Here is a 12,759-nt window from a genome sequence, read left to right on the forward strand (position 1 = left end):
CACGGTACATGCCACATGTTTCCACAAATGCCACATAATGTCACGTGATATACCATCTTGTGGAAACTTTATGGCATTTATTTCCACAAAGTTTCCACTACACTTAGCAATAACGACCATATACACATCTTCCATGCCCCTCCAGCAACTTTCCTAGAAACTTCTTAAATTCATTTTTATCTTAGAAACTATCTACTGCTAATGTGCCTTATATAATGTACAGAATGGAAGGTCTCTCTCTCTTTCTCTCACATGCGTGAATGGAAGGTCTCTCTCTTTTTCTCTCACATGCCTGTTCAGTCCCTCTTCTCCAGAGGATTGTATCTCAAGAACTTCTCAATCAAATCGACATGCGTCAAAATCATCCTTCTACAACAGTATCTCTTCAACCCCAGTCTGGACAACGCAGTACCTTCATCCAACTCGTCCTCCTGCAACATGTTCAAGTAGCTCTCCCACTTGTCACCAACAACCTTACCACACGAAAAACATCTCACTGGAACAATCATCTCTGTCTCTCACACACACTCTCTCTCTCGTCTATTCACTCGCTGCTTGCTGTGATGATGCTGCTGATGGCTCTTCTTATGAAATTTTTTTTTTTGTTCAGCTTAAAATTTCGCACTCTCGCACGATCACACAGGACGAGTCGTGGTCTCTTCTCTATAAAATTTTTCAATCTTGCGATGAGCTCTTCAGGAACCACTTTATGATGAGTTGGACAAGACACTGTGCGTTTGATTCAGGGCTATTCGAGATGACACACTCCTCTGTATCACAGAAGTACAACCTAGCGGTTGTTTCCGGGGGCAAGCCGATGTTGCCAAGAGCCCATAGAGACTCTACTAGTTGCAACAAGAATATTTCCATTTTAACGGATGATAGGAAGTATTTCATCGTTCCATTCAATAATCAGATTAAGATTTACTCTGTCGAGACCAGACAATGCACAAAAACCCTCAAGTTCAGTAACAACCCACTTTTGGCCCGCGTTTTCCAGGATAATAAAGACGTTTTCGTCGTCAATATCTTACTCGGTGATATCACTGCTACTTCTCACGAGGAAGACAGGTTGATTACTCTTGTAACTAATGCTGGTCATATCATCGTCCTCAATTATAAGGGTAAGATGGTTGAAAATCCCAAGGTTCTGCAACTAAACCATTCAGACGTCTCCAAGATTTTCTTCGATAATGATATCAAATTTTTAACCACGAAGACAACCAGTAACTCCTTACAGTATTATACGTTCCATTCCCTTCGTTTCCAAGAGGATGATAAGGTAACCACCACGGAGGAAAAATCATTTGAAAACGTCATTCTTTCGAGTTGGTCATCAAATAACAAATTCATCTCCATATTACTCAAAGAAAATAATGAAAAGCATGTTATCGTCTATTCTATCTCTGAACAAACCGTTCGTTTCCAATTCCCACTGGCTACAATCAACACATCGGCAAGTTTTTCTAATTTTGTCACATCCATGGCTATTGATAACACTTGTACCCAATTAGCCCTCGGTTTCGCTTCCGGTGTCGTCACCGTCACTAATTTAATTGATATGAAACCGAGACTATTGAAATGGCATATCGACGCCGTGCTGTCTTTGAATTTCAATGCTGATGGTACTTACTTACTCTCAGGTGGTTGGGAAAAAGTCTTAAGTTTCTGGCAATTATCAACAAATTTACAACATTTCTTACCACGTTTGAATGGTGTCATCATCGATATTCAAGTACTGGAAAATTTCTATTCTTTATCTTTACAAATGATGGAAAATGATTCCAATTCAGATTATCAATTGGTCTTATTGAATTCTGCAGATTTAATTTCAAATTTATCTATTGTGGGGCCACTACCAGTTTTCAACTCCATCATCCAAATTACAAATTCACAACCTTACTCTTCAATAAATTCAACTTCATCAATCAACACATCATTCAAGAAACAAAAGAGGAAATTGATGAGGTTGAAAAAGAAAGATTTCACCACTTGTATCGAAATTAATCCAGTAACTAAACAATTATACATTCCACATGGTTCAAATTTACAAACTTTTGATTTCTACAAGAATGAATCTGTCAATTTACAATATTTAACAAATAGTATCAATACTTTTATGGGTAAAGTTAAGAGTGAATTAAATATCAAGGATCCAAAGATTTTAAATTTGAAACTTTCAAAAGATGGTACCTCTTTAATTACTTATGAAATCGAATTCGCTCCTGCAGATTTACTTTCATCTGATGATATAATACATCTTCTAAAATTTTGGCAATTCAATTCGAATTCAGATCAATGGGAATTGGTTACCAAAGTTCTCAACCCACATGGTCAAAATGTTCCAATTACAAATATGATCGTCTCAAAAGATGGTTGTTTAACTGCAGATAATAACGGTGGTATCAAGTACTGGGTCTACGATGTTAAGGAAAGTAATTGGTGTTTAAAGAAAATTTTGATTAATAATTTCAATCATTTTACAAATTCTGTCTCAATGGCAAGTTCCAAAGATGGTAGTTTACTTTTCCATGGATTTGATGATAAATTACAAATTATAGATTTTGAAACGTTTAGAAAATTGGAAAATACCAATGTTGATGATAACGACGATGATTTTGTTAATGAATTCACATTTGATTCTGAAATCCAAACAATCAAATTAATTGGTGAAACAAGTTTATTAGTGGCCACTAAAGCCACTTTGAATGTGATCGATCTTCTGTTGGGTAAAATCATCAACAGTTTCGACATATATCCATACGTCAACGGCATATATAAGAATGGTAACCTGGAAAGATTGATTACCTGCGATGAAACAAACGGTAAAATTGCCATTGTCATCAACAAACAATCAAAGGATAAAGCTACCAGTTTCAAATCTCATGTTCTAGTTTTCAACTCTAATCTATCCAAGAAACTGGGAAGTTTCACTCATGACGAATACATTGCCTGGATTGGATGGAATTATGACACAGATTTCATCTTCCTCGATATAGAATCAAGACTCGGTGTCATTGGCACCACCGTTACCAACGAGATAATGCTCGATGAATCGAACAAGGAGGGCATATTGGACGGCCTAACGACGGAAAACGATCATGCTGACAAGAACAGTTACTTGGAAGAATTACGAAAATTGTCCATCAGGAAAACCAACATCATGAAGGGCCTGAAAAACGACAATGAAGACGTGGAGGAAATCCTGGACGGCGAGACCATCCAGAACTCCATCCATACTAAGATAAACATGAACAGTTTCACAAACATGTTCGATAACCTCCAAAACATCGAAATGGAAACATTATTCGACAGCGTACTCAAAACACTCTCTTAGAGAAAAAAAAAAGTTATATAGCAAATAGAATGTGTAGATGACAAATAAAATGTGTAAATTAGCCGTAATCGAACACAAAACTCTGTTGTATCAACTGATTTGATAATTGCACCTGTTTAGCATGATTTACACCGGAACATCTATTATGGCTTAGGCATGTTTTTTTTGCCGGTTGTAAGTGGAAAAAAAAATTTTCGTTACTATGACGAGTGTTATATAAAGTAAGTTGGGATTTATAGACAATATAGTCACAGTTGTTCCATTTGAGAGGCTTATTTGACTGGTTCATAGATATATTTGGGATAGATTTGGAAGAAAAAAGCTAAGAGAAGCGATGTCTGGTCCTGTTATTACGTCTTTGTTGGATACCGACATGTACAAGATTACCATGCATGCAGCAGTGTTCACGAATTTTCCTACTGCCGACGTGGTTTATAAGTACACGAATAGGTCTAGTCAGTTGACTTTTAATAAGATTGCTATAGATTGGCTGCAAGAGCAATTACGCTATTTGGAAGATTTGAGATTTACAAAGGAGGAAGTTGACTATTTGCAAAGGGAGATTCCTTACTTGCCTGATGCTTACATTGAGTGGATAAGTAGTGATGATTGCAAATTGAATCCAAGCGAGCAAATTCAGTTTGGATTCGAACCTACTCAATCTGACGCTAACGAAGAAAGATTCAATATCAATTTGTTGATTAAAGGTTTATGGAAGGATACTATTTTATACGAGATTCCTGTTCTTGCATTAATCTCTGAGGCTTACTTCAAATTCGTTGATACGGATTGGTCTTACGATGGCCAGATCGAAAAGGCAAAGGATAAAGCTTTGAAATTGTTCGAAAATGAATTTGCCTTTAGTGAATTCGGTACAAGACGTCGTAGATCCTATCATACACAGGATTTAGTCATGCATGGAATCATGGATGCCATTAAAGAAAACCCTTCATATGCCAAGTTTTTCATTGGAAGTTCTAATGTCCTTTTCGCCAAGAAATATGGTGTCAAACCTATTGGTACGGTCGCACATGAATGGTTCATGGGTATTGCGTCAATCACCAATGATTATGTGAATGCTAACAAAAACGCCATGGATTGTTGGATCAAGACTTTTGGTCCAGACAACGCTGGCCTTGCATTGACTGACACATTTGGTACTGACAATTATTTGAAATCCTTCGTAGCTCCTTATTCTGATTATTACGTGGGTGTCAGACAAGATTCAGGTGATCCAGTAGAATATACCAAGAAAATCGCACACCATTATCACGACGTCTTAGGTTTACCAAAATTCAAGAAGGTTGTATGTTATTCCGATTCATTGAATGTAGAAAAGGCTATCGTTTATGGTAAAGCTGCCAAGGAAAACGGATTGTTAGCTAGTTTCGGTATTGGTACCAACTTGACTAACGATTTCCAATTAAGATCAAATAATTCTGTCAAGAGTGAACCATTAAATATCGTCATTAAATTATTGACGGTTAATAGTAACCACGCAGTCAAGATTTCTGATAACTTGGGTAAAAATATGGGTGATCCAGCTACCGTGAAAAGAGTCAAAGAAGAATTAGGTTATATAGAGTGTAGTTGGACCGGTGATAATGAAGCTCATCGTTGGACTGAATGAAAAACAATACATATTATCCTTTGGGCGCACTCTCTCTGTCTCTCATAATGTCCATTTATCACATTGGTAGAGTAAAGATACACTAATTATAAAAAGGGCTGCATCTCCCTTCCACTCACAACGTCTTGTATTATTTTCAATTCAATTAGCAAGTATCACTACGTCGTCCATATCTTATTAATGAACCCTCCATCAATTTCCTTTTTTTTTTTGTCCAGATTATAAATATAACTTAATGATTACTTTATATACCATTAATATATACACTAAACCATTTAATGTAATGCTGGTGTTATTCACCATTGCTAATATCGATCGTTTCTTCACTAAGCAGAATTTTTTTTTCGATGACTTCGCTGGGATTAAGAATTAAAAAAATTGTATGGAAGTGTTCCCAACTTATAAATGATTAGAAGCCCATTTGTATTGGTTATTCACCTGTATTTTGGCCCGTATCTTTTTTGAGAAACAATTGGAACTTCTTTGGTGAAGACTGTCTGAAGATAGTGCTAAAATAGAGCATAATTAGCTGTAATTTGTTCAAAGGAGAGCATCAGGAGGAAGCAGAAAAGAAAATCGTCTAAAATGTCATACAATAACGTCGAACTAAATGAGTTAAACGTCGTACAAATGCTTGAACAAGCTGGAAACCCACAGCACGCAGGTTCAGAGATTCAGAAGTTGGCTGAACAGCAATTAAAAGCATGGGAAATTAAACCGGGTTTCCATCATCTGCTACAATCCGTGTACTTGGACTTATCGAATCCCTTACAAGTAAGATGGTTGGCTGTTATTCAGTTTAAAAATGGTATTGATAAGTACTGGAGGTCAACTAGGGTTCATGCAATTAGTAAAGAGGAGAAAAGTTTGATTAGATCCAGGTTGTTTGAACTTATCGATGAGCAAAATAACCAATTAACCATACAAAACGCTCAGGCTGCGTCAAAAATATCTAGACTAGACTTCCCTGGCGAATGGCCAAACCTGTTTGAACAATTAGAACATTTATTGAAAGATAATCATATTAGAAAGAATCCAATAGAGATTCATAACATTTTGATTCACATCAACCAAATCATCAAAATCTTAGGAACTGCAAGAATTGGTAGATGTAAGCCAGCCATGCAAAGTAAAGTACCATTAATTTTCCCTCTAATCGTTAGAATTTATCTAGAATCTTTTGATGAATGGACAAATTCCGTTTTATCTCATAATAATTCTGAAATTAATTATTCAGATAATTTAATTAAATTACAAGTTGCATACTTGGCTTTAAAAGTCTTGAGAAGAATTGTTTGTGAAGGTTACGAAAAACCACATAAAGACGAGTCTGTATGTGAGTTTTTGAAGCTAACAATAGGCCATTTTGATCTTCTCGTAGCAAACCAAGCAACCTTAGGAAAATATGACATCTACGAAAGGTTCATAAAATGTTATGGGAAACTGTACTATAATTTGGTGGCCGAATCGCCAGCCACTTTCATCTTATTACCGTGCTCAATCCGGATATTGATCAGTTATACTAAATTACTATTTGAAAAGGCATCTGAAGTTTACTCCGAAAGTACTGAAGTAACTGGTGATTTTTGGGAAAATACAACAATAAGGGCTTTATTATTACTTAAAAGGGTGATTACTTTCACCAATAAGAAAGGTAATGTCATTACATTAAAGGCTAGAAGTGATAAACAGAGTATTCAAGCATCAATAAATAGAATTAATGTCGAATTCTTAAATGAAAATCTTGTCAAAAAATTAGTCGACGTTCTTATGGAATCTTACCTAAAATTGAGACCAAGTGAATTAGAAAATTGGTTCCTTGATCCCGAAGAATGGATTAATGAGCAAATGGCAACAAGTTATGAATATCAAATTAGACCGTGTGCTGAGAATTTCTTTCAGGATTTAATCAACTCATTCTCTGAACTTCTCGTTCCCTACCTTCTTAACAAAATCGAAACTGATGCAGCAAGTTTATCTAGTTCATTAGATGACTTTCTTAAGAAAGATGCTATATATGCTAGTTTTCAGCTCAGTGCTGCGGCTGTTAGTGATATGGTGGATTTTGATAAACTATTAGTGGAAGTTTTTCTACCAGACGCAAGAAACTCAAACAAATCAGAAGATGAACTAAAAATCATCAGAAGGAGAGTAGCACTGGTCATAAATGAATGGTCCACTATAAAGTGTTCAGAGGAGAGCAAACGTCTATGTTATAAATTCTTCTGCGATATATTGATGACAGAGGAGGATAAAGTTGTTTTATTGACGGTATTACAGTCGCTAAGGACTATGATTGATGATTGGAATTTCAATAAAGAAACCTTTCAACCATTTTTGAATGATATCGTCGTAGTGCTACTGAGGAAAATTCTACCATCTGTGTCACTAACAGAAACAAGGCTCTACGTTCTAAATACCATAAGCGATATTATCATTCAGACAAGACCACTAATAAACAAAGACATATTGATTGAGATTTTACGAATAGTCCCAGATTTGTGGGATGTTGCCACGAACAACGCTTCCGAATCTATTTTATCTAATTCGTTATTGAGATTGTTAAGAAATCTGGTTACCTCGCTGGGTTCTTATTCATATTTAACCTGGGAAATCGCCATACCCGTTTTATCCTTTTCCTGCAACCCTTCTTCTGCACAATATGCCCTGCTAAATGAAGATGGATTCGAACTCTGGTCTGCTCTTTTGCAAAATTTTACAGAAAAAGAACATGGATTTGATGATAAATTTATAGAAATATTGCCGTACTTGGAGCATGGTATTGATACAAGGACGGAAATTTTACCTACTTTGCTGGAAATTATCAAGAGTTATGCGATGATATTACCTCAGAATGAATTTTTCTCAATTGAGACATTCGCTAAAGTTTTTAGTAACCTAGCAGCATACTTATTGAAGTTGAGAGAGGATTCTTTCCAATTAATTCTGGAAATCTGGGAGGTCTTGGCCTTACGTAATGAAGAGGATCAAGAAAATCGTCTTCTAACACAATTTTACCAAACGGGAGTGTTGAATTCATTGTTCAACTGTGTATTTCAAGAAGAATCATTGTCATCATACCAATGTGGACAAATAGTACAAGTGATTGCTAGAATAAGCTACGTGAATCCAAACGCTTTGATTGAATTTTTATCCAATTTTTATCAATCTTTACCATCATCATATGAGAACTTGCAATTACCCTTAGCAGAGAGGAAGATAGTCAACAAGGATATGCCATTTGAGGAAATAATTCAAAAGCTTATTGCAGTTTGGATTGTTTGTTACAAAGACCTTTATGATCCAAAACTGAAAAAAATTCATTTATTGGGTCTTTCCAGTTTATTGAGAACTAATACGATATCAATATTGTTTGATTTTGAGGGTATTGTGTCGTTATGGGTCGACATGTTAGAAGAAATAAACGAAACAAATGGCGGTGATTGTGAAAGATATCATTTGAATGACATTGTCACCGACCAATCGCTCGCATTCTATCCATTAACAAATGAGCAATTAAGGCAGCATGATTTGTGTAAAGATAACGATCCTGTTCATAATATCAGTTTGAAGGAATTTATTAATCAAACTTTGAACTTTTTAAAAGAAAATTTGGGGCCTGAGAGATATAATGAATTATTACAAACAGTTAATCCAACACTGTTAGAGAATTTACGTTTGTTTTTGTCGATTCAACCAAATGGTATCTGAGTTAAATAACAGAGAGTATTGTATCTACTTAAAAAAAGTAACAACCAAATGCATAACATTAAAACGGAGAAAAGGTAATGCTTTAAATTAAATGCACCAAAAACATCACCTGTATAATTATATAAAGGCATCTAAAATCTATTTTAATTTTTCTTTTAACAACGCAAAATATAGGAAAATCGATTCATAACAAGCGACAAATTGGCTTAAATTTTGTACCATTGATAGACGCTGTTTTCTCAACTCGTTAATTATTATGAAAAGTAAATCTTGCTTCATATTCCATACGTCAACTTCATTTGATGCACTCTTTCCATCAGATAGTATACTTGTCAAAATATCTAAAGTAATAAAAACACCTGTTCTACCACAACCAGCTGAACAGTGTACCAGTAACGGCGACTTATTCATTGGTGAACCTTCATCGGTATAATTTTCAGAGAGTTTTGTCAAATTCTTGATTCTCTTTTTATCAGACTGTGTCACCAAGCTGCTCCGTTCAATGGAGTCTAGAGGATTTTGTAATAATGAATCCTTACATTGGAAAAGTTTTAAAAGCTCAGAAACGTCCACAACACATGAATCTAGCCATTTTGTATAATGCAATTGATAAATAATTGAGAAATTATCTTTGTCCTTCTTGTTGACACGGAAAATTCTTAAGACGAAACCATCTATACCGTTGAAATTTTCTATTAATGTAACTAGTTTAACGTTATATTTGTGCTTTAAATTTGAATTATCAGGGTTATCCCAGTAGATATCCCATTTTTTCATGTGTAATTCATCATCTGAATTCAATGAAACAATAACGTTAATATTGTTAGAAATTATAACATTCCAGAAATCATCAATAGTAGTTGGTAATGGCGCCTGTGTTGCGACATATGTGTAATCTGGATTGATTTGTGGTATGCTTAGATAATTTGCATTAAAATAATCGTCGATTACAAGCGTATCATCAGCAACTTGTGACTTTTGTCCAATTGAAGATCCCTCACTGGTAGGTGGATTTGTTGATATGGAATTTGATTTCGCGGACGAGATAGAGAGGGAGGATGATGGGACATTAAAACCTTTTTGATTATTCATATCATTAGGTGATGGGTACCGTTGATTTTTCATTCTGTGATCGGTAATGTTGTTATTGTTATCCAATGGCCCTTGGTCAAGATCTGACGAGCAAATACTTTCTCCATTACCGTTTAAGATGGGTGAAGGGGCCAATTTAACTCTTGAGTGTTCGTAAGGTACAATATTTGAGTATCTATTCTTATTAAAGGATTGGATACCTTTTGAAACGGCATAGTTGTCTAATGGAGTTAGCAAAACATCGCCTTCACTTAGTGGCGTCGAAGAGTTAGTATCTGAAATTGATGCGTGACTCTCATTGACTTCTGTGGTAACCAATAATGCAGGAACACGTTTGTCATTTAAATTATCTTGTTTCCTCTTTTTAAACTGTTTTTGTAGATGATGTAAGGAATATATTTTGTGATATGATGAGGAAGATTGTAAGAAAGATTGATTTAATTCATTTATGTATGAACTATCCATTCTTTGTTGTTTATCTTCTTCTTCTTTAATCAAACACTTTGATAAACGCTCAATTTCTAAATCTTCTAATAATTGGAATTTATGGTATAAATTTGATAAGATTTTATCATGATTTGATTTTATAGTGAATTGTCGTAACCATTCAGGCAAACAATTATCATTTTCTAAAAGATTATCAGGAATGTTGAAGTCAAAATATTTTTTCAAAGAATTTGGTGAATAGTTTACGTTAATCTTTTTTATTGAACGAATAAATGATTTGTTTGTAGCAGATGTAGGAATATTAATAGTTAAGCTGTATTGTTGTCCATTAGCGGAGATTTCTCTATTGTAGATAGTTGTAGCCATTTCTTTTGTATCTACTGTCTTATCTTGAGTGAAAGGTTCATCAGAAGATAAAAGTATTAGTTGATAATCTACATTTGCATCGAGAAAATTTTGGAATTTCTTGATGAGAAGATAAGTTTGTATAGTGCATTTATCGAAGACACTATTTCTATCGTAAAAGATGAAAATAGATGAATTTGCAATCAAATTCAATATTGAATCTTTCTTTTCTTTAGTGAAAAGAGTCTGCAGCATGTTTGCGAAAGTGAATTTTGGCCTTTTCAATAATGTGGTAGGTAAGGACAAATGAATCTTATGTAAGTTTCTATTAGCAGTCAATAGGGATGATTTTGTATGGTTACAAAATAATGACGAGACAGAAGTTGCAGGAGAAGATATAGTAAATGAGTTTGGAATAGGACAGTCACTGGGTGAAAGATCGAACAGGAGAATATTACCGTCACTGGGGGCCAAATAATCTTCGATTAAACTGTTGATACTTGAGCAGTGTTTTAAATCATTTAGACGGTAATCAGTTGATTCTAAATCGACGAATTTTGTTGATTTGGGATCGGTAGGAAACATGAAAGGAGTACTGTCAACCAGAGGAATATGAACGTTTGATAAATTAGACATAAACTTGTTGAATGCAGGTACTGTGTGGTGGTTTATAGTCCCTTTTGCAATTGATTATACATACACAAACGGAGACTTACCTTAACACGACCGTTAGTAAACCAAAAACGAATGAGAACTTAAATTTATTCACAAAAAGAATAACAGTATTTCTTAATCCTGATCTGAATCAAAACAGAGAAAGAAAAATTCACCGAACAAACTCTTTCCTTGACGTATTACAAGCGTAAATCCTAAAAATAAATTTCATTCTTAACATGTCCTTTCCTGTGAAGAATTGACCGCATGTTTCGTTTACTATGATTACATGGCTTCGAAGGCAAATAAAAAAGAAATAAAGAAAAGCCAAAAGGTTTTTCCGCTAGGAAAATTTTCCTCGGAGGGAGGCTTGGCAAAAAAGGAATCTATTCTGGATCTTTTTTCGGGGAGGGGAAGGGGGGCCACATTTCTTGGCGAAGTCCCCTCGTCGCTGTCGGTTTCCATCTTTTTTTGTATCCCGGAGGTTTAGGAGAGCAAATTAGGGCTCCGTTTGGAAGTTCGGGTTTGGAAAAACAGTTAGGGCTTGTGTTGAAAGTTAGGGTTGTGGGGAAAGAAACAAAGAAGGGCATCAATGGGGCAAGATTTGCTGAACACAATTGTTATCCACTCATGTTTTGGCTTTAACCTTTCCAGGGTCTAAAGAACAGTTTAATAATGGCACTCTTTTTAAGAATTGTCCTTTTACCTGACGTATACAACGATCTGCGACGCGTCAATATTTACTCTTGTGACGCGAAAGCAACCGATTGTAGTATTTTATTTACACAGAAGATGAAGATGATGATGACCAGTAAATACAGAAAAGAGAGTCTCAATAGAAGTAAAGTATAGAAATGAGTGCAAATGATACGTTCACTAAAGATTTCTTCAACAGAGCATCTACTCAGGATTCGTTAAGAGATATAATGAAGGAATCCGAAGAGATAATGAAAAGAAACGGTTCATTACAGGACACAACGGTCTTTAATAGAAGTAAAGATAAATTACTATACGGTAAGAATGATGGATATAATGACCGATTACAAACAGATTCGTTATTGGATGATAAACTGCGACAGCAGTTAAGAGGTAATGCTCCTTTACCTTCCTCTAGGATACCATCTGCATCGACATTATTAGAAAATAATAGATCCAATTCACAAAGAAGTAATGATATGGAAAAAATTATTGATTTTATGTATAAATCATCCAATGAAATCAAATTATTGAAACAGACAGTTCATGATCAGAGTCTTGAATTGAAAAATTTGAAAAATGAATTAGGATTGCAGAGGCAAGAAAATTTGAATTTGAATTTTAAAATTAAAGATTTAGATAGAACCATAAGAGTTAATGATCGAGATTTGCCTTATCTTGAAAATAACCAACGTAGCAGTAGTGCTAATTTAAATTATGAACCAAACAGAAGTTTGAGTTTTAGAAATTATTCTGATAGATTTAATGATACCCGATTTCAAGAGTATCCTAGAAACTACGAAGAAGAAGATACAAAAAAATTGCTCAATACTAGGTTTTTTTAGCA

The 12,759-nt window shown here is 34.9% G+C and overlaps 6 protein-coding genes across 6 annotated transcripts; 4 read left to right on the forward strand and 2 right to left on the reverse strand.

Annotated features, from left to right (window-relative positions):
- Positions 1-296: 296 nt before the first annotated feature.
- RPB10 (DNA-directed RNA polymerase core subunit RPB10) lies at positions 297-509 on the reverse strand (the record flags this gene model as incomplete). The annotated part of the gene is made up of 1 exon (XM_003958762.1): positions 297-509. One exon carries the CDS (start codon positions 507-509, stop codon positions 297-299), a length of 213 nt encoding a protein of 70 aa, XP_003958811.1.
- A 248-nt stretch (positions 510-757) lies between these two features.
- Positions 758-3,337, forward strand: NAN1 (Nan1p; the record flags this gene model as incomplete). The annotated part of the gene is made up of 1 exon (XM_003958763.1): positions 758-3,337. One exon carries the CDS (start codon positions 758-760, stop codon positions 3,335-3,337), a length of 2,580 nt encoding a protein of 859 aa, XP_003958812.1.
- Positions 3,338-3,671: 334 nt separating this feature from the next.
- NPT1 (nicotinate phosphoribosyltransferase) lies at positions 3,672-4,967 on the forward strand (the record flags this gene model as incomplete). Its single annotated transcript, XM_003958764.1, has 1 exon — positions 3,672-4,967. The coding sequence occupies one exon, from the start codon at positions 3,672-3,674 to the stop codon at positions 4,965-4,967; it is 1,296 nt and encodes a 431-aa protein (XP_003958813.1).
- Positions 4,968-5,552: 585 nt separating this feature from the next.
- Positions 5,553-8,678, forward strand: KAP120 (karyopherin KAP120; the record flags this gene model as incomplete). The annotated part of the gene is made up of 1 exon (XM_003958765.1): positions 5,553-8,678. The coding sequence occupies one exon, from the start codon at positions 5,553-5,555 to the stop codon at positions 8,676-8,678; it is 3,126 nt and encodes a 1,041-aa protein (XP_003958814.1).
- A 138-nt stretch (positions 8,679-8,816) lies between these two features.
- On the reverse strand, positions 8,817-11,147 carry PTP2 (tyrosine protein phosphatase PTP2; the record flags this gene model as incomplete). The annotated part of the gene is made up of 1 exon (XM_003958766.1): positions 8,817-11,147. The coding sequence occupies one exon, from the start codon at positions 11,145-11,147 to the stop codon at positions 8,817-8,819; it is 2,331 nt and encodes a 776-aa protein (XP_003958815.1).
- A 923-nt stretch (positions 11,148-12,070) lies between these two features.
- On the forward strand, positions 12,071-12,757 carry SPC29 (Spc29p; the record flags this gene model as incomplete). Its single annotated transcript, XM_003958767.1, has 1 exon — positions 12,071-12,757. One exon carries the CDS (start codon positions 12,071-12,073, stop codon positions 12,755-12,757), a length of 687 nt encoding a protein of 228 aa, XP_003958816.1.
- Between the last annotated feature and the right edge of the window lie 2 nt (positions 12,758-12,759).

Source organism: Kazachstania africana, chromosome 8, assembly GCF_000304475.1.
Source record: "Kazachstania africana CBS 2517 chromosome 8, complete genome".
NCBI lineage: Eukaryota > Fungi > Ascomycota > Saccharomycetes > Saccharomycetales > Saccharomycetaceae > Kazachstania > Kazachstania africana.